The 26,347-nt window shown below is 26.2% G+C and overlaps 2 protein-coding genes across 2 annotated transcripts in view; both read right to left on the reverse strand.

The window, feature by feature from the left end:
* Window positions 1-17,352, reverse strand: part of LOC122503249 (cAMP-binding protein 1-like) — a 38,677-nt gene extending 21,325 nt beyond the window's left edge. The window contains exons 1-2 of the mRNA XM_043613724.1: window positions 17,295-17,352; window positions 16,849-17,016 (exon numbers count right to left, since the gene is read on the reverse strand). Of these exons, the coding sequence (XP_043469659.1) occupies window positions 16,849-16,941 (93 nt within the window). The 5' untranslated portion in view covers window positions 16,942-17,016; window positions 17,295-17,352. The remainder of the gene's footprint in view (window positions 1-16,848; window positions 17,017-17,294) is intronic.
* On the reverse strand, window positions 17,184-26,126 carry LOC122503257. Its single transcript, XM_043613731.1, has 5 exons — window positions 26,100-26,126; window positions 21,675-21,725; window positions 21,229-21,396; window positions 17,295-17,345; window positions 17,184-17,213 (listed from the first exon to the last, which is right to left on the reverse strand). The coding sequence occupies exons 1-5, from the start codon at window positions 26,124-26,126 to the stop codon at window positions 17,184-17,186; spliced, it is 327 nt and encodes a 108-aa protein (XP_043469666.1).
* Between the last annotated feature and the right edge of the window lie 221 nt (window positions 26,127-26,347).

Here is a 26,347-nt window from a genome sequence, read left to right on the forward strand (position 1 = left end):
TTTGAATATTTTTTTTGATATTTATAGGAAGTATAGTTTAAACTATACTTAAGACAACAAACTTTGACAAAAGTAAAATATTTTGTGCAACACCTGCTGGAAAAGAGATACTTTTCTTTAACATAAATGCAGCACAAAGTGGTCAATTTCTGCACATTCAAAAGTGTGCAGGAAAGTGTACTTTCCTGCACAGTTTTGATTACTTTTACGCACACTGTACAGGAAAGTGTACTTTCCTGCACACTTTTCTGTATACAGTATAATATACACTATAATCAACATAAAACTATATTTATTGATTAGAAAAGTATAAAAATTACTTTTTTCGGTAAACAGGTCTTGCACAAAGTACTATGTGCAACACGTACGAAAGAAGATTTTCCAACTTCGTGCAAACTCGTCGGAAAACAGCTTCTTTCTGTACTTGTTGCACAATATACTATTGTTTAAAAAAAGTTTAAAATTTGTTTCATACACAGTGGCAAAATTATTATTTACAATGTTCGAGGGCTTCGTTTATCTGAAAAATTGTTAGTGATCAAAAACTTCCAGTGAAAAAAATGTTCATTAAGGTATAATACATACTTGTGCCAAGTAGTTTTACTCTAGAATTAACCGTTTAATAAATATAAAAAACTATTTTCTGTCAAAACGCGCGCGGCTACGCAACCTTGAGACTTAGCATTGACAACTTAACACATACGCTAGACTCCTGACTCGCGCGCATTTGTCAGAAAATAGTTTTTTAATAGGTAATATTTAGTAAACGGATAATCCTATAGTAAAACTACTTGGCAAAAATATTTATTATACCTTAATAAACATTTTCTTCACTTGAAGTTTTCGATTACTAAAAATTTTTCAGATAAACATTGTATAAATAATAATTTTGATACTGTTTATGAAAAAAATTAATAACTTTTTTTAAACAAAATATTTCACTTCTTGACAAAGTTTGTTGTCTTAAGGATAGTTTAAACTGTTATCAATTTTTTTATAGAAGAAAAAATATGCAGAATCAAATTTCCAATAAGCCGTAGTAGAAATTTGTCATCCCAGGCGGAAATTTCCCACTGGCATGGTACCGCGCCAGTACAAACGTCGGTAAGACTGTACTGGCATGGGTCCGTCTGACGACCGGAGCGGTGCAGACTTTGTACTGGAACCTGACAATGTATTGTAGTGGCTGCGCGCCTGGCTCGGTACAGATTTGATGCCGCCAAACATCCGGCGTTGTACCGGCATTCGTCCGTCTGGCAACCAGGACGGGCCAAATTTTGTTCCGAAACATGACTTTCTACTGGCGTTTCGAATGACAATTCGTCCGCCTAGCAAGCGATGCGGGCCAAATTATATTCTCTATTGAAAATAAAATAAAAAAAAAATTTAATTAACTACGCATGGTGCATGTTAATTAACATTTATTTATAGGTCATTTGAAGCATTTTTTACACATTTTACATTTTTTTACACATTAAAATTCTAAACGCTCGCAGTGGGATACGAAGCCCAAGCCTATCCTAATCTTCGCACCGAAGTCTAATACGCTAACCACTACGCTATTCGCTCGCTTGCGGATGAGAGCAAAACAACGCCAATATACAATACCGCCGGGAAACAACAACTTATATAAAGTGAATGATAATTTTTACTTAAATATTTTTCAATATTTTTGCATTTTATTTATATTATGCAAATAAATTTAAAGTTTTATTATATTTTTATTTAATCTTCAATGTTTTTAATATTTATCTTTATTTTATTATTTAAAAATAATTAGTTGAACACTTCATTTTTTAGCTATATATTCGAAATCAATACAAAATTAACTAAAATAAACATTTGTAACTTACTGCGTTTCATTTATACTTTATAACTGTTTTTAAAAAAGAGAAAAAGATGAATGTAATTAATTTGAAATAAATATTAAATACTAGCTGTCGTACCCGTCTTCGACGGGTTGTAGTTTCTAATAATGCATTTAACAGTGAAACTACCAACTTAGAAAACCGGAAAATAGGCTGCAATTTGATTTGACAGGGAAAAAATAATAATTAGTTACCATTGTCTATTTCATTAGGAACATATTACTATTTGAAACAGTGACCGACTTTTTATTATCAAATTAGTTATTTTTAACTAATTCAAATGCAGAAAACAATATTTCTCAATTTGTAGTACTTCAATCAATATAATGTACTAAAATCAATCTAAAATTTCCTCCAGTTTTTTGAGTTATAGTACAGTCTAATTTGAACTAATTGTACAGCAAGTAGATCCAGTTTTTCTCGGTTACATTAAATTCCCTGATATTTTACGTCTTTCCTGGTTGGTAGACACCCTGTTAAATGTATTATTAAAAAATCCCGTCAAATAAACCAGGAAAAATTTGGACAAAGCCGGAAATTGTTTTAAACCAAAATAAACACCGTGCTTAACTTTTGTCTTTACATTGATCAAAATATCTCTAAAAGTTAAATCAGAGAGCCCACAAATACTACTGAATTAAGCTTCATAGCAATTGGTATCAATTATAATTTTATCAATTTTTTGATATTCAAAACATTTTTATACTTACATCTTCGTTATAAGAAAGTATTTTTGAAAAATTATGCTAAAATGTGACTAAATAACATGTAATATTCAATTATATAAAGTTTAAAAAGCTATCCATTAAAAAATGTAAAATTTAGAAATTTTCGATTTTTTAAAAATATTTTTATATTTCCATTTTAGTTATAAAGTAGTATTTTTTGCAAAATTATGCTAAAATGTTAATAAATAACATGTAATACTCAACTATAGAAAGTTTAGAAGCAATCCATGAAAAAATATAAAATTTAGAAATTTTCAATTTTTTTAATTTTTCGAAAAAATTGAATATCTCCCGTTCTAATTAATATTTTTTTTTACTCTCGAGTAACTGTACTAATTATATAGTCAAATTTAATAAAATAATTATTTAGCCTAAATACTTCTTAGGACTCATATGCTTGGAAATATAATCATTAAATTCTTACAATTAAATTAAAATTTGAAACCTACGGGGATCAAAACCCAGTCACTGACTTATTTTATCTAAATGTATTTTATTTGTTTTTATTAACTACTTTATTTGCATTAAATAAATTATTATACTTAAAACATAAAATGAATTGTGTCAAATAATTTTTATTTATACCAAATATTCAATTAGTTGGTTGAAATAAATAAATTCCTCTTTTTAAATAAGTTATTTATTTAAAATAATTTTTATTTATGTCAAATATCCAATTAACTGAGTGAAATAAATAATTTGTTTTAAAATAACTCATTAGTTAAATAAATTCATTTATTAGAGTCAAGTATTTATTTAATTAATCCAATTAAGATTTATTTGATTCAACTAAATAAAATTATTTAAACGAAATAAATTCTTATTAGATCGAAATAAAAACTTTTTAAATAAGATATTATTTTTCAAATAATTATAATTACTTGAATCATATAACTTTCTTTCAGTGTAGCTATAGTAAACTAAAAGTTATTAATGTGAACGAACATTATCTATTTTGTAGAATAATGAAAAGGCCTAGATACGAACATTATCTATATTAATAAAATCAGACTACTATCTGTACATTGCTCCAAACTTGAAAATTTTTATATATTTTTTCGTTTTGAGACATTAGAATTCTAAAAATGTAAAAAAAAATTCTGTCTGTCTGTCTGCATGCAAAACTTTGTTCGCGCATCAATTGAAAACGGTTCAACCAATTAAAGTGAAATTTGGCAGTCTATTATAGGTATTAACGTAACTTACAATCATAGCCTTATCCGATTAAAAAATATTAACTTGAACGAAAGTTATGACATTTTTCCAGAAAATTCGAAAAATCAAAAAAATGCAAATTTTCTATCTTTTGTAAAATGAATGCAAAACTATCCTTAGCTAACTTTTTCAGATAAATACAACCCATTTCTACAATAAAATTTTTAAAAAAGACGTATTTTGAAATTTTTTTTCGTTTTTTTAGATCAACTTTTTTCTAAGAAAATAGTGATTTTTAATCTTTAAGCAAGCTTTTCAGAAAAAGTTATTAAAGTTTTTTATTTAAAGATCAGTATGTAAAGTAAGAAATTTGCTACATTAAACAAAAATAATGAAGCTAAATGCCATAAAAAAGAAGGAAAAATGTTGAATTTTAAGAAATTCGGTTTTTTGAATTTTTCCTAATTTTCCATAATTTTAGATTTTTTACCAAAGGGTGGAGACTATTAAATAAGTAAAGTATTTTTGAAGAGCACAAAAATAATGAAGCTTAATGATATAAAAGAGAAGAAAAAAATGTTAAATTTTAATAAATTCGGTTCCTCGAATTTTTGGTAATTTTTGATTTTTTGCTAAAGGGTGGAGACTATTCAAATAGTATAATTTATTATACTACCGAAATAGCTAATGGTTACTAATTATTAATTTTCCGGTGAAATTAAATTCCCGGCTATTTTTGATTTTCCAGATTGGTAGAAACATTGTTAAATGTATTGGTAGAAACTAAAACCCGTCGAAGACGGGTACGACAGATAGTGCTATATATTTTTCAAAATTTTTAAAATTCAAAATTAATGTTTTGAAATAATTATTGTCATCAATTTTACTTAAATTTGATATAGGGTTAATTTTAGTATTTTTTATTAGAATTTAGTCATCAGAATGAAATTTGAGTTTTTCATTTTTTGATCATTAATTAATATAATATAATAGCAATTTTGAATTCTGTGCAATATACTGACAAAAGTCTCATATTAATTATATGGATATTGTTAATATTCTGACCTAATAGAATTCTTTTAAGAAAGTAAACTTATGATTTCAACAACAAATTTTTATTGTTGACCTAAGAAATACAACCGTATAAAAATTAATTACAAAAAAATTTCAATTTTTAAACTTTTAATTTTTTAATTTTTCAATATTTAAATCTAACATTTTTTATTTGTTATTCAAGATTTTAATATTTTGACGATTAAACCTTAATAAGAAACACTAAAATTAACCCTGTACCAAGTTTAAGTACAATTCACTAAAGTATATGAAAAAACTAAAAATTTCGAATTTTCGAATTTTTGAAAAAATGGCATAACTTTCGTCCATATTAATATTTTTTAATCTACTATCGCTAGGATTTTAAGTTAGGCTAATGCCTAAAAGACTGCCAAGTTTCACTTCAAACGATCGAACCGTTTTTCCGTGATACGCGGTCGAAAATTTGCGGACATACATACACACATACACACACACAAATACACATACACACATAATTTTCTTTATAGTATTCTCGCATTCGTTAGAGTGTAAAAAGAAGGAATATAATAGAAATTTTGAATTTTATGCAATGTACAGACAAAAGTCTGATTTTATTAATAAGGATTAATTAACATTCACCTTGCATAGTTAATTAAACATTTTGCAAATTTTAATTTTTAATAAAGAATAAAATTTGGCCCGCGCTGGTTGCTAGACGGACGAATGCCAGTACAACGCCGGGTGTTTGGCGGGCTGAAACCTGCACCGAGCCGGACGCATTTTGCAATAGAATCACAGTGTGAATGTACTTTAGGCTCTTTCAAAATTAATAATGCAAAAAATGTTTAAAGCATGATGGATTAAATTTATTATTATTATTATTAATTTTTATTATAAAAAATAAAAATAGCAAAACTTGTCAGATTTTAAAAAATATTTGTGGTAAGATTTTTAAAAGCGAATTTATAAAAAAAATTATCCTATATAAAAATAAAACTAATATGAAAACTAGTAACAATAATTACTATATTCTAAGCATATTCTTATTAATAAATCAATTAATTAATAATTTTTAATTCACTTATTTATTGATTTATTATCAATAAATAAACAAATAAGTAATATTAAATAAATCCAATCAAATTTATTTAATATTACTTATAATTTATTTATAATAAATCAATAAGTAAGTAAATTAAATTAATATATTAATAATAAAATAAGTTATATAGTTCTCAGTCGGTAGAATGCCTGTACCGCTCGGGTCGTTAGACGGACGAATGCCAGTACAACGCCGGTTGCGATTCGGTATAAATTTTGATCCGGCAGTTGGATCAAATCTTGTACTCTCTAAATCTGAATTAGTAGAATTCTACTAAGAAATAGTAAAATTTGACTAATTTTTAGTAGTTTTCATGGACGACTTTTCCCCTTTTTAATTAGTAGAACTCTCCAACCGGCATTCGTCCGACTTTTCCGCCTGGAATGGAGCCACTCGATTGTTCAAGTTACTGGACAGTTTTTGTCGCGGACGCTGATTCTAGGCGGACTGGTAAATAACTGTAAAGTTACTTACCAACGCTCTTCGTCAAAGATTCAAGTTGAATTTGATATTTGCTAGACATAACTTCTGTCTAGTTTTTTTAATGTTACTTTAAAGTACTCCTAGAAATTATAGTTCTAAGTTTGTCGTGTCGATGACACTGCAATAATGTCTAATAACTAGACAGCTCGACTGATTATTTGCTATAGAGATAAATTTGTTCTTATTCTTTCCAATATTTTATAACTTTTCATTTTAATTTGTTATTAATTAAAAATTTAATTAATTTATTATTATAAATTAATAATATTAATTAATAAAATTAACTAATAATAAAAAATATTAATAATTATTAATAAAATTAATTAATAATATTAATAATTAATAAATTAAATTATTAATATTAATTAATAAAATTAATTAATAAATATTTACAATCATTTATATGTAATGAATATAAAAATAATAAAATTAGTTAAAAATTAATTTTTTTAAATTCCATTTTAGTTTAATTATAATTTTCTATTAATTAAAAATTTATTGAATTTATTATTATTAATTAATAATCAATTAATCATATTAAATAATAAAATTAATTAATAAATATTTATAATAATTTATAATAAATTAATAAAAATATTTAAAAATTTAATTAAAGTAATCAATTTGTTTATTAATTGTTAACGTTGCAAATTAAATTACTAAAAAGTTAAAATAATTAAAAAATCATCTACAGTGAGTTCTCGCGAGTCGTTCAAACTCGCCAGTCGTTCAACAGCTGATCAGTGTCCGATTCACGAGTCGGTGCTCAGTACTGTGTAATTTAAACGGACCAAAGTCATTGAATATTGTGTCTTTCGGGGCGATAAATATGTTTCACACATCCCTGAAATCGCCTTGGAGGCGTGGTTTATGCGTTGAACGACTCGTGAGTTTTATGATCTTGAAAATTTTCGAGAATTGAACGACTCGCGAGAACTCACTGTAAAATGTTTCATTACATAGAAAATATTAAAAGTAGGTATATACCAATGCTTAAAATCTCTAGTTACGGCACTGATATAGCCCATATATAAAATTCTTCCCAAATGACTTCTGTAAGGTATTTTTCATTTTATTAAATCATCGAAAGATATTATTTTTGTGTCAATGATTAAGCTAACTAGCAAATTAAAAATGGTTAGCCAACTACAGTTGGCTCATCTTTAAAATAATAGTAATACCACAATGAAAAAATAATTTAAAAGTTAAGTTATTTAATCAACTAGCACATTATTCTGACCTAAGCGTGATTACATTTTTGACAAATATTTTACATTTCAAACGAATCCTTTTATACTTGTAAAGCTAGCATATAATTTTTAAACATATTGCAACAAGTTCGTACATAGAAACTAAACATTTTCCCCTTTGGAGCTTTATCTCTATAATTAACTGTTTCTGAGACATTCCATTTGTAACAACTGCACTACTAAAAAATTAATTGTTAACACAAAAGAAATTTTTTTCCAAAGCGGGGAAGGAAGTAATTATTTTGAATTTTTTGTTACATTTTTTCCAAAAATCAAAAAAATTCAACTTAATAATTTCTCGTCTCGAAAGCAAATTTTTTTCTTTTGCTACTGATTGATTTTTAAGTCAGAAGTCATTTTCAAAAATTTAAAGTGGATCCAAGTCGAGGAAAGCAGTGATTTTGATTTTTTAAATAAAATTCCAGGATTTTTGGAAGATCTACGACAGAAAATTTCAAAATCACTGCTTTCCCCGCCTTAAATCCTCTTGGAATCTTTTTCGAACGTCTTCTGATAAGAAAATAAACAATTATAAAAAGAAAAAAATTGTTTCCGATACGAGGAATTATTAATTTAGTTGAAAATTTGAGGTTTTTGGAAAATCCGTGACAAAAAAATCAAAATCACTCCTTTCGTCGACTTGAACCTCTTGGAATTTTTTTAAGGACTTTGCTTAAAATAAATAATTATTCAAAAAAATTGCTTCCAAATCGAGGAATTAACAATTTATTTGAAATTCTGAGTTTTGGGAATATTCGTGACCAAAAATTCAAAATCACTGTTTTTCCCGACTTGGATCCTATTAGAATCTTTTTTAAATAGCTTCTAATATTAACGTAAACAATTATCAAAAGAAAATAATTGCTACCGAGTCAAAGAATCATTAAATTGAAATTTTTGGAAAATTCGGGTTTATTTAAACAAACAAGTTCATGCAATGATAAAAAGAAATATATGAATAAATGATCTGATAAAAATTTTAAAAGTCGGGAAAAAGTCTGCTGACGGTTACAAAACTTGGATGGTTTGCATGTATGGCCCGCAATTAAACATCGGGCAAATCCAGGTTGTTTTCGGCGTTCACCCGGTATTAACACCGAGTTCACGAAAGCCCAATCATTAATAATATTTATTAACATTCTGTTGGAACCATCCAATCAGGATTAACTCGGTGTTAACACTGGGTGATCGCCGAAAACAGCCCCAGAGAACTTTCTACTTAGGAGGAGTTTAAACCTTATTTAATTTATCTATAACACCCATTTTTTTTAGAGTTAGGAGAATATGTTTTATTTTTTTTAAATTAAAACTTTTCTTCATTTTGTTCAACTGAAGCAACGAATAAAAAAATTGCTTTCTTTCAGGAGCTTGAATTTTATTTTTATTGGTTAATAGAAATCTTTCTTCTTGTAGGAGGAGTTTGAATCATAGTTTTGTTGGTCCAAAACATCTATTTTTCTTTAAGGGTTGAAAGAATATTTTTTTTATTTTTTAAAAATTAAATATTTTTACCTCCTGCTATTTACAAAAAAGCAATTTTTTTATTCGTTGTGTCCGTTGAGAAAAATTGTGAGAATATTTAATTTTTAAAACTTATGTTTTATCATAATAACCTCTAAAGAAAAAAGGAGACTTTTAGCAAATAAAAAAATAACGCTTTGTGTCAACCTCTAAAGAGAAACAGAAGACTTCTGTTAAATAAGTGTATGATTTAAACTCCTCCTATTTACAGAATCCAATAAATTTTTTTATTTGTTGTGTACACTAGAAAAAAAGGTGAAAATAATCAATTTTTAAATACGTTAAATTTAGTTTCAATCTTTAAAAAGAAAATAAAGATTTTTGTCCAAATGAAAATAAGACTCCTATTTTCAAATCAAATTTTTTTATACCGTATACGTTCTGTCAATTGAAAAAAATGATGAGAATAAAAACAAAATAAACACTTTTATCGAATAAATGTGTGAATATGTGATTTAAATTTTTATTTATAAAAACATTTATTTTTTAATTCGTTTGCGTATCCAATAAAAGTAAGATTTAATCTCCTATTTTTGTCAATTTTAAAAATACTGAGAATTTTTAATTTTTAAAAAGGATAATATTTAATGTTTAAAAGACATAACATTTTGTCTTAACCTGTAAAGAGAAAAAAGAGACTATTGTCTGATAAAAATAAGATTTACACTCTTCCTTTTTAATAAACGCATTTTTTTTATTTGTTGTGTGCACTGGAAAAAAGGTGAGAATATTTAATTTTTAAAAAAAGGAACTTTAATAGAAAAATTTTATTTCTCTGTTATCCTTTCTGTCATGATTGTAAACAGCAGCAGCACACACTATAGCAAATTGCGTCAAACGTCTTGCAGGGAAATCTGTCGTTAGGGACTTTTGATTTTTTCTAGTTTCTTTCTAATGCTGGCTAATGTTGAAATAGAAAAAGTGTTGGTAAAGTAGATATTATTTTAATAATTTACTGTTGGGCATTTAACTTAATTAGAATTTTTATTGTTTAATTAGTTTTATTAATAGACATAATAAATATTTTTACGTTATTTTCCAAATGTAAATTAATTTTTTCCTTATTTACCACGTTTTCATAAGTATTTATGAAAAATAACCTTGCTTTAAATTTTTAATGAAATCTTTGCACGTTTTGGCGCTGCTATCTATTTCTACGATTTCTACTTTCCCACTGACAGTTCCTTTATGTTTTTGATACATATATTTCCATAATCCTGACCCATTTCACAATTTACATTATTTTTACAAAGAAAATAATATAAATTGTCATTTGGCTTTTCTTGAGCATAAGTATAAAACATTTACTTTTAATCGTAATGTTTTTCAGCGATAAACTTTGTTATTTTGTAATTTTTTTGTAAATCACTGCTCATCACCGTATCATCGCCAGTCTATTATTTTTCATTTTTTTAGTTTTTTAATATTAATTCACTTAATTTGGTAATTTCTTTTATATACAAACATTAACAATAGTTACTTATACAAATGTCATAAGTTAAACCATCATTTTAAGTTATGTTAATGCGGTTTTTTAACAAAATACAAAAAAAAACAAAAAATTCCAGTGATCGCACAGCGATCCCCGTTTGCTAGGGTACACAACATAATGTTGTATTATAAAATTAAAGTTTATCTAAATAACATGATACTTTAATTGTATAAAAATTATATAAGTAATAAAACCTCAAACTTTTATATTAGGTTTCTTATAAAGTCTGTAATCTAAGGTGTCTAGCAAGAATTGAGAAAAAAATTCAATAATCCTTTACTAACTTTATTTATGCTTTCTTGAAACAAAAATATGTTTATTAACATATTTAACAACAATAAATAAGTATCTAATAATAGTAACAAATAGTAATAAAAAATAAACAACAATTCTTGTTCGATTAAACAATTTCATAATTAAAGAAAATGTACATTCTTTATAAATTTATAAAAATTTCTCTGGCTTTGAATAACCTGACCGCTGGACACACTAGTAATCGAACGCTAAACATACTAAGTTTGATAGAAATGTCTGTCAAAGTGGTTTTCGGTGTATTTTCGTGCAGACCCGGTAAGAAGCGAGGAATAGAAAAAGATTAAATTTCCAGAAATATTCTGTTAAACGAGGATTTTTTAATCTTTCTGAATAGGCGAATTTCCAAAAAAAACCCAATTCCTCGGTGAACAGCAAAATATCAGAAAAATTAATTCTTCTTTATTACTCATGTTAATGAGATGATAAAAAAGAATTGAGAGTTTCTATTTTTTTGAATGCGCAAATATTTTTGTTTTTCAACGTTCAACAAAAAAAATACAGAATCCTATCCTTTTGAATCGACAGAGTAAACTTGTGAAAGCGAATTGAAAAAAATAAGAAATAGCTATTCTCTTGAATCGACTTTAAGCGATTCTACGTAATCAATTCAAAAGAATAGAAATTGTTTATTCTTTCCAATTGACTGCTTCGAATTTCAGAGACGCATTAAAAGGGATAGAACTTTTGCCAAACAATTTGAAAAAGCCTAATCTTTCCAATTGTCTGTAGGCGCTCCTCCAGTTATTATCTCAAAATAAAACGCAGTGACAGCAATGTTTCGCGTCGTGTGAATTTCATTGTGATTTCAGTCCCAAATTATTAAAATGAAATACTCAAACTAGTGAAAATATGATTAAAAACGCACAGTGTTTACGATAAAAAATAAAATGCTCTTATAGAAAGAAATTTTCAAGTGTTCAATCTTTAACGTCAAGTTTTGAAACCTAACCTCACTTTCTAGTGGAATCTTAAGTGGTAGCGAATCAATTCAGTGGAATAGAAATTTCTACAGATTTGTTGTACTCTCTCATTCTTTTGAATGCGCGTTTCATATTTTGGTGAAGTCAATTAAGAATAATAGATTTTGCTATTTTTCCTTGCTCCACCGGGGAATTGGATTATTTTGGAAATTCGCCCATTCAAAAGAAATTAACTTCTGAATTCTTTTCAATTCCTCGCTTCTTACCGGGGGTGTCTACAACTAATCTAAAAAAAATTTCCCTGACAATTCCAGGTTTTCTAGAATTTATAAAATTTTTTCCAGGTTTTAAGAATAGACATACACTGGAATCTCCTAAGAGCGGTCTTCCGAAGAGCGGACGAACTATTTGCGCTATTTAAAAAGGGTAAGGGGAAGAGATGGGCGGAGACAGAAAATAGAATGTCTCAGCAGTAGCGTCTATTTTAAGTGTTCCTATTGCGACGCGTGTTATGCGTATTCATATTAAATCAAAAGCCGCATATGTGTAGTTCACTGTACGGCCCTGGAGTGTTTACACTTTTCAACGTCAAGGACGATCTCCGTAGACCGGTCCAAGAATATAGCCGTCCGCTCTTCGGAGGTTCCAGTGCAATAAGAAATTACAAAACATGTAATACTTTAATTTTATTTAATAACACTTATAAATGACATGAGTAAAATTCACGTTTGTCATCAAACATTTAAAGCAAAAAACTGTTTTTACTCAGAAATCAATATTTTACGTTTACAAAATTTAATTTTTTTAAACTTATTGTTCAAAAAACATTGTAAAAGTTTTAAAAGAGAATCGCACCTAAATTTTCAACTAATATCTGAAAACATAGTTCAAAAACAAAAAAAAATTTTTGTTATTTAAATGCAAAAAAAATCTTATATCTATTCCTTTTCAAATATTATTTTTAGTAAAAAATCGATAAAAAAACAAATTTTTTACGATTTTCTTCTTCAATTTTAACACTGTAACTTTTGATAAAATTTAAAAAGTATGCATGTAAAGCATTGAAGTTGTAATTATAAAAAATGAAAAGTTACTTAATTATATTAAAGCATTATACATATTAAGTGTGCGATATTTTAAATTATTTACAAAAAATGCTTCACAAGCTTAAAATTTTTCTATGGCTTTTGTTTCTTTCAGTTTCTTACACTATCTTTTACATTTTCGGTAAATCTTTACATTTCATGACCCCCTGATTCCAAAAAAATGGTTTTTAGAGAAGTGTCTGTCCGTCTGTCTGCCTGTCTGTAGAAAATTTTGTCGTCACGATAACTCGAATAAATTTTTATGAATTGATTTGCAATTTGGGGGACTTTTTTAGTCTATAAAAATGAAGCCTGAGTTCGTTGGCCAGCTCATTTCGTCAAAAAACAACAAAAATACAAAATTTTGTATTTTTTGCAATTTTCAAAAAAAAATTTTTTTTTATTTTTTCCTTAAATTTGGTGCAAAAACAAACAACTTTTCCTTTAGACACTTTTCAGTACAACAAAAAACAAAAAAGTTATGAATTTTTAAATTTTTTAAAAATTTGCTATTTAATGCTTTTTTGGCCTTTTGTCCAAAATTTGTCCTATTAGGGCCGTGTTAATAAAAATTAGTTCATATTATGCTAATACACCTTTCATAACATTAGAATCAACAATTGCATCTCTTACACAAATTTAAGGAATTTTTTTCCAAAAAAGTACAAAAAATTGAGATTTATAGTGAGTGAAGCATTAGCCGAAACATGAAAAAACATGAAAAACATATCGAAACCTTCCTTTTTTTCTTTTAGATGCCAAATATAGGTAAATATACAAAATTAGGAACAAAAAAGAACTCAAAATATGCCAAAATTTTGCTTTTTTAAAATTTTTTCGTAAAATTTGCTTTTTACATTCTCATCAAAAATGAGAAAGTCTTGGATTTGTGCGATTCCGAGCAATGTCTAATTTTGGTAAATCTTTACGTTTCATGACCCCCTGATTCCAAAAAAATGGTTTTTAGAGAAGTGTCTGTCTGTCTGTAGTAAATTTTGTCGTCACGATAACTCGAATAAATTTTTATGAATTGATTTGCAATTTGGGGGACTTTTTTAGTCTATAAAAATGAAGCCTGAGTTCGTTGGCCAGCTCATTTCGTCAAAAAACAACAAAAATACAAAATTTTGTATTTTTTGCAATTTTCAAAAAAAAATTTTTTTTTATTTTTTCCTTAAATTTGGTGCAAAAACAAACAACTTTTCCTTTAGACACTTTTCAGTACAACAAAAAACAAAAAAGTTATAAATTTTTAAATTTGCGATTTTGAGCAATGTCTAATTTTGGTAAATCCTTACGTTTCATGACCCCCTGATTTCAAAAAAGTGGTTTTTAGAGAAGTGTCTGTCCGTCTGTCTGTAATCTGTCTATGGAAAAATTTGTCTCCACGATAACTCGAATAAATTTAAATGAATCGATTTGCAATTTGGGGCACTTTTATATTCCATAAAAATGAAGCCTAAGTTCGTTGGACAGCTCATTTCGTCGAAAAACAACAAAAATACAAAACTTTTAAATTTTCAAAATTTTCTATTTTTTACAATTTTCAAATAAATATATTTCTTTATTTTTTTCCTTAAATTTTAAGCACAATTAAGCAACTTTTCATTGAGACACTTTTTTGTACAACAAAAAACAAAATTATAAATTTTTTTGAAATTTTAAAAATTTTGTTTTTTGACAATTTTTTTAAATAGACAAAATATGTCTACGCCTGCTCGACGCGAGGTTTCAGTAGTGTATATGCTACTATTCTGAATAAAAACGTCAACTCATTCTGTCCTTTTCACTTGGGTTTTCTTTTTCGTACTCTGGAATAGTCTTATTTGCACTCCGTACGAACAAGAGCTCTTATGACGCTCTGTTCAAGAAAAGGCAGTTTTTTACTTATTTCCGGAGTTACAAAAAACGCCATTTTTATGACTGAATTATAAAAAATTAATTTCAAAACCTTTTGAAAAAGTCCAAAAAAATATTTATCGTTAACTTTAACCACAATTTTTGAAAAAATGAAGTTTTACGAAAGAGAATCTTATACATTCAGAATTTAAGCCTTAACTTAAACCGATATAAAAATTTCTAGCACGTCAGATTATATACACCGAAAACTATTCTAACATCTAATAAAAAAAAGAAAAAATTGTATTTTGTAAACCTATGTTATATTCTGCTACACAGTGCAACAGCATTTTTATTTTTGAGATTGTATAGGGTGATTTTATAGATTTTTTGATATTTAAAGCAAATTCGTTATCAAAATTGTTCCATCACCCTAGATTTCCAAAACATTTGACCTTGAAAATTTAAAAAATGCCGTTTTTGAAGTACTTTTTGGTTTTTTATTAGGATGCAAAAATTTTTTTTCGGTTTTCATTATATGCATACTAAAGCTCACTTCCTCCTCAGTAATTATCAATTTCAACCTTTTAAAAATATCTATTTTTTATGTTATTCTTATTTGAAATTCGCGTCGCAACATTTCTCTTTTACTTATAACATTTATATACAAATTAGGTGGGTTCAGACTGATTAAAATTAGCAAAATCATAGAATGCAGTTGTAAAAATATATTCACTGTACTAAAATTACCATCTTGGACATAATTTATTTATTATAAACAAAATACAACAATTTATTTAAAAAGTATTGTTACACAGTTAGCAGTCAATTTATTTTTAATTTGTCTAAGAATCTCATAGAATCTTTAATGAATCATTGATTTCTGCTTGAGATTTAATGCATTTATATTTTCTCTCACTATTATCTCATTTCACGCTGCGTGCGAAATTCAAGCAAAGATAACTCATCGAAAAATAGATTCTTTCAAAAAGTCGAAATTGGAAATTGTTGAAGAAGATATGAATTTTCGTATGCATATCATGAAAACCCTCACAAAAAATTTTTGTACCGTGTGAAAGAAAAACAAAAAGTATCCAAAAAGCATTTATTATATCGCACTTTATTATAAATAAAACAAACGAAAATATAACTACTCTAATATTAATAAGTAAAATATTTGTGTTAATTTAAAAAAATATATATATTATGCGATTGTGTATTACATAATGTAATTATATTTAAAATAAAGCAATGCTTTTTCATTTAATAGTAGAAAATATTTACCACACAAGAAAGCTCAATAACATTAGAAAGACTACAATAAAGAAAAGAATTTCTACACATTTAATATACAGTGGAACCTCGATTATCAGATCTAACCTAGGCAAGGACGGGTTCGAATAATCGAGAGTTCGGATAATAGAGATTTTAATTTTTTCATAATTAAACCTATAAAAATTAGACAGTTGAATTATATATATTTAATTTAATACATTTTTTTATATATACATAACTATATGTACGTAAATATATATTAATTCATAATAATAATATTGATAAAACAGAGAATTCAGAATTAGTTTGGAAAAAATTTAAATACTTTCCTTTGAAAGATTCGGGAGGCCAAAAAAAATTCGGATAAAATGATTTTCGGTTCGGATAATCGAGGTTCCACTGTAATTTAACTAAAACAAAAGCACTGTATACTATGGTTCACAATATTAAGAACAATTTGTATAAAAACAAATAAAATTAACTATATAAAAACTAGAATCTTAAAATTTTTGTAAGAATTCTATTAATTTTTTAATATAATAATTTTCCTAAACATCTAATGTTTTAATTATATTAATTCACATAAATTCGACCCAAATTCTTACTAATAGGAAAAAACACCATCATTTTTCAGAAACAAACATTTAAAATATAACAAAAAATATTAAATAATTAAAAAAACATAATTGAGGGACTAAATGATATAATATATACGCCATTCACTTAATACGGCACATATCCTTTTATAACATCCAACCCGTCAATTACAATTAACATTACCTGACCAAGTATAGGTGGTCGAAGAAACGGGACTGGAAAAACAGGGACAGTTGAACTCTGAAATAACCCTGGAGGAGGCTGTAAGACAGGCATTGCAGCTGCTACATTTGCTAAGTTAAAATTTCCTGTCCCTCCATTTTGATATTCAGACGAATTTCCCTCTTGAGACTAAAAAAAATTCATAAAATATTAAAATGCAACAGGAATGGACAAGAATGGTACACCAAAATTATAGTTGGTGGAGTCGGGCAATGAGGATGAGAAAATGGATGTGATGAAAGTAAAAGGAAATGTGAGAAGAATAGATGAGGATAGAAATTGGAAAGAAAGAAGAATTACATGGTTTTTGAGAGAAAGAGCATAGACTAAAAGAGTGAATGGAAACCATGTGTTTACAAGGAGAGTAAATAAACTACATATATATACTTAAAAAATAAGCTTATCACCTGTGTTCCGTTCCTAGAAACTACTGAATCTTCTTCTGGTACATTTTCACCCTACAAAAAGAATTGTTTAAATATTTAAAATGTAACTACTTCAAAAATAAACTTTTTGCTTTTTATCTTAATTAAGTAAATAAATAAAAATAATGTAATAATATGTTAAAAAATTGGAAAAAACGATCTTCAAAAGGACATGTCAATTAAAAAATTTTTCTTCTCAATTTGACGTTTCAGAACTAATTTAATTAACATATCCTTTTGGAGATCGTTTTTTCCAATATTTTAAATAATTAATAAAGAAGGACGTTATCAAGATCATTCCATAGATCTATATTATTAATAATATGTTATCCTTTCTTAAAAAAGACATGGAGTGGAAAGGTCGAATGTATCGAAAAGTATCGAAGTAAAGAATGGGCAATGAGAATGTAAAATCTTAATAGAAGGGTGTTTTTAAAATTGTTTGTACATGTGAAGGTGGCGCTGCACTCGTATGTTATTTAAAAAGAGCGCGAATATATAAATTTTATTTTTGTGAGGAGAAAGTACACATAACAAATCTTATTTTGCATTGTCAAAAAAACGTCAATATTTAAAATATAAATAAGCAAATTATTAACTGAAAAAATTTGAATATTATTATTAATGAAATAATGGACTTGGACAATGGACATATAAAAACTAGCACCGTAGACGGCCGCTTGCGGCCGTCGGAGGAGCTAGTCTTTAAAAAAGAATATTAAATTTAAATATATTTATCGAAAATTACATACTAATTTATCTAAATATCAAAAAATTTATGTTCTTGTAACATTCCCATAATTATCTTCCAATAATATACGTAAAACCATTTTTGACCCTGTGAGCACTGGGGCATAAGATTCCTTTAGGACGTCTATGTTCATTCGAAAGACATCCAAAAGACTTTTTATGTTCTCACAATATTTAGGATGTAAGATATATTTTGGACATCCTTTAAACAGATATAAACATCCAAATATGTGTCAAATAAATTTTTGTACGAATTTCACAAAACTATTTTCTAAAAAAATTTTATTGATTGATTATACTTCGAAAATAAAAAAAGTTCATATTCTTTAAATCTCTTAATACTCAAAATTTAAACAAAACATAGTATATAAAGATATAATAATAAGTATTCTTACTATTTCTTCAATTACATAAGTAATTTCCTCCGTATCTTCTACTATAGGATGTACAAAATCCCCAAAGGAAAGTCCACTATCAGAAACATTCTAATTAAAGAAATTTTTATTAAAAATAGTTTTAAAATAATATTTCTCCGTCTAACAACAATATAAATATCAAATGTCTATCCTTTTTTGTTTTTTTTAATTAAATTATTTTTTTACAAAAGAGAATGTTTAATTAATAAAAAAAATTAAAAAACTTATTTAGAAGCTTTAACACTCAGAAAATGTTTTTATTTAAACGAACCAAACACTTGGGGCAAACCGGATATTTTATCTATAATATTGCGTTTGTATAATCTACAATAACAGAAAACATAAAGAATCATGTGAACAATAGTTGTAATAATGTAAATAATAATATAGGATTATATTTTAATTAAATAAATAATTTTTTTTAATAACAAAACAAAAATGTTTGAAAATATCAGGGAAACAATATTAAAGGGTCTATACTCTTATTGGAAGATAATTATTTTTCATTGACAGTAAATATTTTAATGAAAAAAACATTCTAATTAATAATAATTTTCGTGAAAATCTGATACAGTGCAAATATCCTATGGCCGGTTTGCCCCACAGGTCCATTTTGAGAAACGTCAACTCATTCTGTCCTTTTCACTTGGGTTTTCTTTTTCGTACTCTGGAATAGTCTTATTTGCACTCCGTACGAACAAGAGCTCTTATGACGCTCTGTTCAAGAAAAGGCAGTTTTTTACTTATTTCCGGAGTTACAAAAAACGCCATTTTTATGACTGAATTATAAAAAATTAATTTCAAAACCTTTTGAAAAAGTCCAAAAAAATATTTATCGTTAACTTTAACCACAATTTTTGAAAAAATGAAGTTTTACGAAAGAGAATCTTATACATTCAGAATTTAAGCCTTAACTTAAACCGATATAAAAATTTCTAGCACGTCAGATTATATACACCGAAAACTATTCTAACATCTAATAAAAAAAAGAAAAAATTGTATTTTGTAAACCTATGTTATATTCTGCTACACAGTGCAACAGCATTTTTATTTTTGAGATTGTATAGGGTGATTTTATAGATTTTTTGATATTTAAAGCAAATTCGTTATCAAAATTGTTCCATCACCCTAGATTTCCAAAACATTTGACCTTGAAAATTTAAAAAATGCCGTTTTTGAAGTACTTTTTGGTTTTTTATTAGGATGCAAAAATTTTTTTTCGGTTTTCATTATATGCATACTAAAGCTCACTTCCTCCTCAGTAATTATCAATTTCAACCTTTTAAAAATATCTATTTTTTATGTTATTCTTATTTGAAATTCGCGTCGCAACATTTCTCTTTTACTTATAACATTTATATACAAATTAGGTGGGTTCAGACTGATTAAAATTAGCAAAATCATAGAATGCAGTTGTAAAAATATATTCACTGTACTAAAATTACCATCTTGGACATAATTTATTTATTATAAACAAAATACAACAATTTATTTAAAAAGTATTGTTACACAGTTAGCAGTCAATTTATTTTTAATTTGTCTAAGAATCTCATAGAATCTTTAATGAATCATTGATTTCTGCTTGAGATTTAATGCATTTATATTTTCTCTCACTATTATCTCATTTCACGCTGCGTGCGAAATTCAAGCAAAGATAACTCATCGAAAAATAGATTCTTTCAAAAAGTCGAAATTGGAAATTGTTGAAGAAGATATGAATTTTCGTATGCATATCATGAAAACCCTCACAAAAAATTTTTGTACCGTGTGAAAGAAAAACAAAAAGTATCCAAAAAGCATTTATTATATCGCACTTTATTATAAATAAAACAAACGAAAATATAACTACTCTAATATTAATAAGTAAAATATTTGTGTTAATTTAAAAAAATATATATATTATGCGATTGTGTATTACATAATGTAATTATATTTAAAATAAAGCAATGCTTTTTCATTTAATAGTAGAAAATATTTACCACACAAGAAAGCTCAATAACATTAGAAAGACTACAATAAAGAAAAGAATTTCTACACATTTAATATACAGTGGAACCTCGATTATCAGATCTAACCTAGGCAAGGACGGGTTCGAATAATCGAGAGTTCGGATAATAGAGATTTTAATTTTTTCATAATTAAACCTATAAAAATTAGACAGTTGAATTATATATATTTAATTTAATACATTTTTTTATATATACATAACTATATGTACGTAAATATATATTAATTCATAATAATAATATTGATAAAACAGAGAATTCAGAATTAGTTTGGAAAAAATTTAAATACTTTCCTTTGAAAGATTCGGGAGGCCAAAAAAAATTCGGATAAAATGATTTTCGGTTCGGATAATCGAGGTTCCACTGTAATTTAACTAAAACAAAAGCACTGTATACTATGGTTCACAATATTAAGAACAATTTGTATAAAAACAAATAAAATTAACTATATAAAAACTAGAATCTTAAAATTTTTGTAAGAATTCTATTAATTTTTTAATATAATAATTTTCCTAAACATCTAATGTTTTAATTATATTAATTCACATAAATTCGACCCAAATTCTTACTAATAGGAAAAAACACCATCATTTTTCAGAAACAAACATTTAAAATATAACAAAAAATATTAAATAATTAAAAAAACATAATTGAGGGACTAAATGATATAATATATACGCCATTCACTTAATACGGCACATATCCTTTTATAACATCCAACCCGTCAATTACAATTAACATTACCTGACCAAGTATAGGTGGTCGAAGAAACGGGACTGGAAAAACAGGGACAGTTGAACTCTGAAATAACCCTGGAGGAGGCTGTAAGACAGGCATTGCAGCTGCTACATTTGCTAAGTTAAAATTTCCTGTCCCTCCATTTTGATATTCAGACGAATTTCCCTCTTGAGACTAAAAAAAATTCATAAAATATTAAAATGCAACAGGAATGGACAAGAATGGTACACCAAAATTATAGTTGGTGGAGTCGGGCAATGAGGATGAGAAAATGGATGTGATGAAAGTAAAAGGAAATGTGAGAAGAATAGATGAGGATAGAAATTGGAAAGAAAGAAGAATTACATGGTTTTTGAGAGAAAGAGCATAGACTAAAAGAGTGAATGGAAACCATGTGTTTACAAGGAGAGTAAATAAACTACATATATATACTTAAAAAATAAGCTTATCACCTGTGTTCCGTTCCTAGAAACTACTGAATCTTCTTCTGGTACATTTTCACCCTACAAAAAGAATTGTTTAAATATTTAAAATGTAACTACTTCAAAAATAAACTTTTTGCTTTTTATCTTAATTAAGTAAATAAATAAAAATAATGTAATAATATGTTAAAAAATTGGAAAAAACGATCTTCAAAAGGACATGTCAATTAAAAAATTTTTCTTCTCAATTTGACGTTTCAGAACTAATTTAATTAACATATCCTTTTGGAGATCGTTTTTTCCAATATTTTAAATAATTAATAAAGAAGGACGTTATCAAGATCATTCCATAGATCTATATTATTAATAATATGTTATCCTTTCTTAAAAAAGACATGGAGTGGAAAGGTCGAATGTATCGAAAAGTATCGAAGTAAAGAATGGGCAATGAGAATGTAAAATCTTAATAGAAGGGTGTTTTTAAAATTGTTTGTACATGTGAAGGTGGCGCTGCACTCGTATGTTATTTAAAAAGAGCGCGAATATATAAATTTTATTTTTGTGAGGAGAAAGTACACATAACAAATCTTATTTTGCATTGTCAAAAAAACGTCAATATTTAAAATATAAATAAGCAAATTATTAACTGAAAAAATTTGAATATTATTATTAATGAAATAATGGACTTGGACAATGGACATATAAAAACTAGCACCGTAGACGGCCGCTTGCGGCCGTCGGAGGAGCTAGTCTTTAAAAAAGAATATTAAATTTAAATATATTTATCGAAAATTACATACTAATTTATCTAAATATCAAAAAATTTATGTTCTTGTAACATTCCCATAATTATCTTCCAATAATATACGTAAAACCATTTTTGACCCTGTGAGCACTGGGGCATAAGATTCCTTTAGGACGTCTATGTTCATTCGAAAGACATCCAAAAGACTTTTTATGTTCTCACAATATTTAGGATGTAAGATATATTTTGGACATCCTTTAAACAGATATAAACATCCAAATATGTGTCAAATAAATTTTTGTACGAATTTCACAAAACTATTTTCTAAAAAAATTTTATTGATTGATTATACTTCGAAAATAAAAAAAGTTCATATTCTTTAAATCTCTTAATACTCAAAATTTAAACAAAACATAGTATATAAAGATATAATAATAAGTATTCTTACTATTTCTTCAATTACATAAGTAATTTCCTCCGTATCTTCTACTATAGGATGTACAAAATCCCCAAAGGAAAGTCCACTATCAGAAACATTCTAATTAAAGAAATTTTTATTAAAAATAGTTTTAAAATAATATTTCTCCGTCTAACAACAATATAAATATCAAATGTCTATCCTTTTTTGTTTTTTTTAATTAAATTATTTTTTTACAAAAGAGAATGTTTAATTAATAAAAAAAATTAAAAAACTTATTTAGAAGCTTTAACACTCAGAAAATGTTTTTATTTAAACGAACCAAACACTTGGGGCAAACCGGATATTTTATCTATAATATTGCGTTTGTATAATCTACAATAACAGAAAACATAAAGAATCATGTGAACAATAGTTGTAATAATGTAAATAATAATATAGGATTATATTTTAATTAAATAAATAATTTTTTTTAATAACAAAACAAAAATGTTTGAAAATATCAGGGAAACAATATTAAAGGGTCTATACTCTTATTGGAAGATAATTATTTTTCATTGACAGTAAATATTTTAATGAAAAAAACATTCTAATTAATAATAATTTTCGTGAAAATCTGATACAGTGCAAATATCCTATGGCCGGTTTGCCCCACAGGTCCATTTTGAGAATTAATATTTGTTTAAAAAAACGCTTTGCAAATTTATCAAATTTTTTGGTGGAAAATATTCCTGAGGTGTGTCAAAATTTCCTTAAGAAAATTCGTAAAAGTATAGAAAAAAACAAAAAAAACATTTGTTCCCAGCGTTGCACAAACAATAGTAAAAAAAATGTCAAATTGGAAAATAAGGTATACTACACATGGTTGTTTCAAATTTCTAAATAGCACTTTTGATAATTTCGCCATTTCGGAGATATTGACACCTGACCAGTTTACCCACCGGGCAGTTTTACCGATAACATAATAAAAAAGAAATCAGTAAATGCAATACAAAATTGGAAAATTTAACAAATAATACTACAAATATTCAAAAATAATATTTTTACTCTGATCCTGATTCAGAACATTTCTTTCTTTAACTAATTTATATCAAACTTTTAAACATTGAATACCTTGCTTATAAATAAAATGGTGATAAAGTTTTCAGAAAAAGGTAAACTAGCCCAGTTCGGATGTCTTGAAAACGATTTAATTAGAATTTCTTAAAACAGTTAAATTTTAAAGAATAAAATTATTACTTTTAAAAATAATTGAATTCTTATGATGAATATTATTATTTATTAAAATAATTGAATTTTGCAAAGAATTATTTTAAAATACCACAAAATAATTGAATTTTCGGGAATAATATTATTTAAATCTAAAAGAATAATTAAATTATTTCAAACAATTTAATAATTAAAATTGTATTTAAAATAATTGATTTTTTTCAAACAACTTTATTAAAATATTTGAAAATAATTAAATTGATATAAAAAATCATAAAATTTCTCTAAACAATTGAATTCTTCCAAAAGAGTTTTAAAAAGAATTGAATTTCTAAGAAGAATTTTATTATTTATTAAAATAATTCAATTATTACGAAAATTTTTATTAAAATATTTAAAAAGAATTGAATTTTTGTGAAAAATTTTGTTATTTTCGAAACTAATCGAATTCTTCAGAAAAATTTTATAAACAACTGTTTTAAATAATTAATTTTTTCGAAATAGAATAAATACGAAAATTGTTTATTTAAATAATTGAACTTTTGTGGAAAACGTTATTTGTGAAAATAATTGAATTTTTCGATTAACTAATTTAAAATAGTATTTAAAATAATTGAAATTTCTTTTTTAAATTAAACTTCTATGAAAAATGTATTTAGTGAAAGTAATAAAATTATTGTGAAGAATTGAATAAAACTTTTGTTAAATAATTTATTTTTTCGAAAATGCTATTCTAAATTAATTGAATTCCTATAGAAATTTTATTATTTATGAAAATAATTCAATTTTAAATGAATTTCGTCAATATTTTTTAATTAATTGAATTCTTTTACGATATTTTATAAAAATACTAGATATTAAAAATAATTGAATTTAGAAAATATTTTTTGAAAATAATTTAATCGTTTTAAAGATTTTGATTATCATTTTTTGATTTCTAATATTAGCAAATTTAAAGTAGTGTAAATATTTAAAAAAACAGAAATAGTAACATTTAGTGGCTGAAATCTAAAAGAGGTACCCAAATAGAAGCATAACGTAAAAAAAAGTAGTAAATAGTAAGTTTTAGTAAATAAGTTCGAAGTCTGCTATTAATTTTATTTTTTTATTACACGGTGTGTCGTATTTGATATACAGTTAATATTAATATATAAACAATATATTCTAAATTTGATATGTGTAAGAAATAAATTTAATGTATCTATTAAAACTATACTAAAAAATCAACGAATCATAAATTAATTCAAGATTAAAAAGAAGAAAATTTCAAAATACATATTACTGGATCAACAAAATAATTTTTCCTTAAGAAGTATCCATGAAACTTTAAGGAATAAATAGAACATTTCTGTGATTAAAAATGAAGGTGCTCAAAATGTAATATAATTTTTTTAGGTGGCTATTTCGCCTGTCAACAAGCAAAATAAAAGAAATAGTTTAGTTCGCCCGTCAGTGAAAATGCATGGGAAAAAAGACGGGCGAAATAAAAGAAATTTTTTATTTCGCCCGTCAGTGCAAACGTTGAACTCGTTACATTTCATTAATCGTAATTTTTTGTATTTGCAAATATTTGTAAATTTTTCTCTGCTTTTATTTGAAGAAGGAAGGAATCATCCATCTTGGTTTATTTAGATTTAAATAATTAACAAAAAATATCACAATCATCTCTTCAATCAATTAAATTTTGATAAAATAAAAAAAATAAATTTCCAACCAAAGGTAAACGACTCCTTTCTCTTTTAAATAATAGCAGAGAAAAATTTACAAATATTTTTTTCAATTAGTAATCATATATTTTCACTGACGGGCGAAATAAACTATTTCTATTATTTTGCCCGTCTTTTTTACTATGTATTTTCACTGACGGGCGAAGTACACTGTTTCTCTCATTTCGCCCCTTAATGGGCGAAATAGCCACTTCGAATTTTTTTACTTGATCTAAAGTATGTCTTTACACATATTTTAAGAATATTTATATTTTGCTTTAAAGATTCGCAAATAAAAAAACAGATATTTATGAACAAAATAAAACTAAATTTAAACAATAATTCTCAATAAAATAATTGTAATTTTTTTAACTTACTGGAGGATTATTCGACGATGAAGCCATTCTGCTAGCTCAGAAGATAAAGATCGATGAAACATAAACTCAACCGCTTGTTCGTAACCATAAACCAAGAAGACTATAGAGGAGAGCAAACTTCGTTCCAAATGTATAGAAAGTAGTGAGTACGCCAACCCTGATCCCATCTCTTATGCTGATTCCACACTTACCCAGTGCCACGGAAAAGCGGAGCGACTGGGTAAGTGTGGAATCAGCATAACGCAGAA

Source organism: Leptopilina heterotoma, unplaced genomic scaffold (genome assembly GCF_015476425.1).
Source record: "Leptopilina heterotoma isolate Lh14 unplaced genomic scaffold, ASM1547642v1 Lhet_251, whole genome shotgun sequence".
NCBI lineage: Eukaryota > Metazoa > Arthropoda > Insecta > Hymenoptera > Figitidae > Leptopilina > Leptopilina heterotoma.

Excerpts from the sequence above, each read along its gene's own strand:
- LOC122503257 (XM_043613731.1), bottom strand. The coding sequence starts at position 26,126 with ATGGCTTCATCGTCGAATAATCCTCCA. Across the intron at positions 21,726-26,099 it reads CATCGTCGAATAATCCTCCA|GGTGAAAATGTACCAGAAGA; the intron begins GTAAGTTAAAAA and ends TTCTTTTTGTAG. Across the intron at positions 17,214-17,294 it reads TTTCTAGGAACGGAACACAG|TCTATGCTCTTTCTCTCAAA; the intron begins GTGATAAGCTTA and ends TCACTCTTTTAG.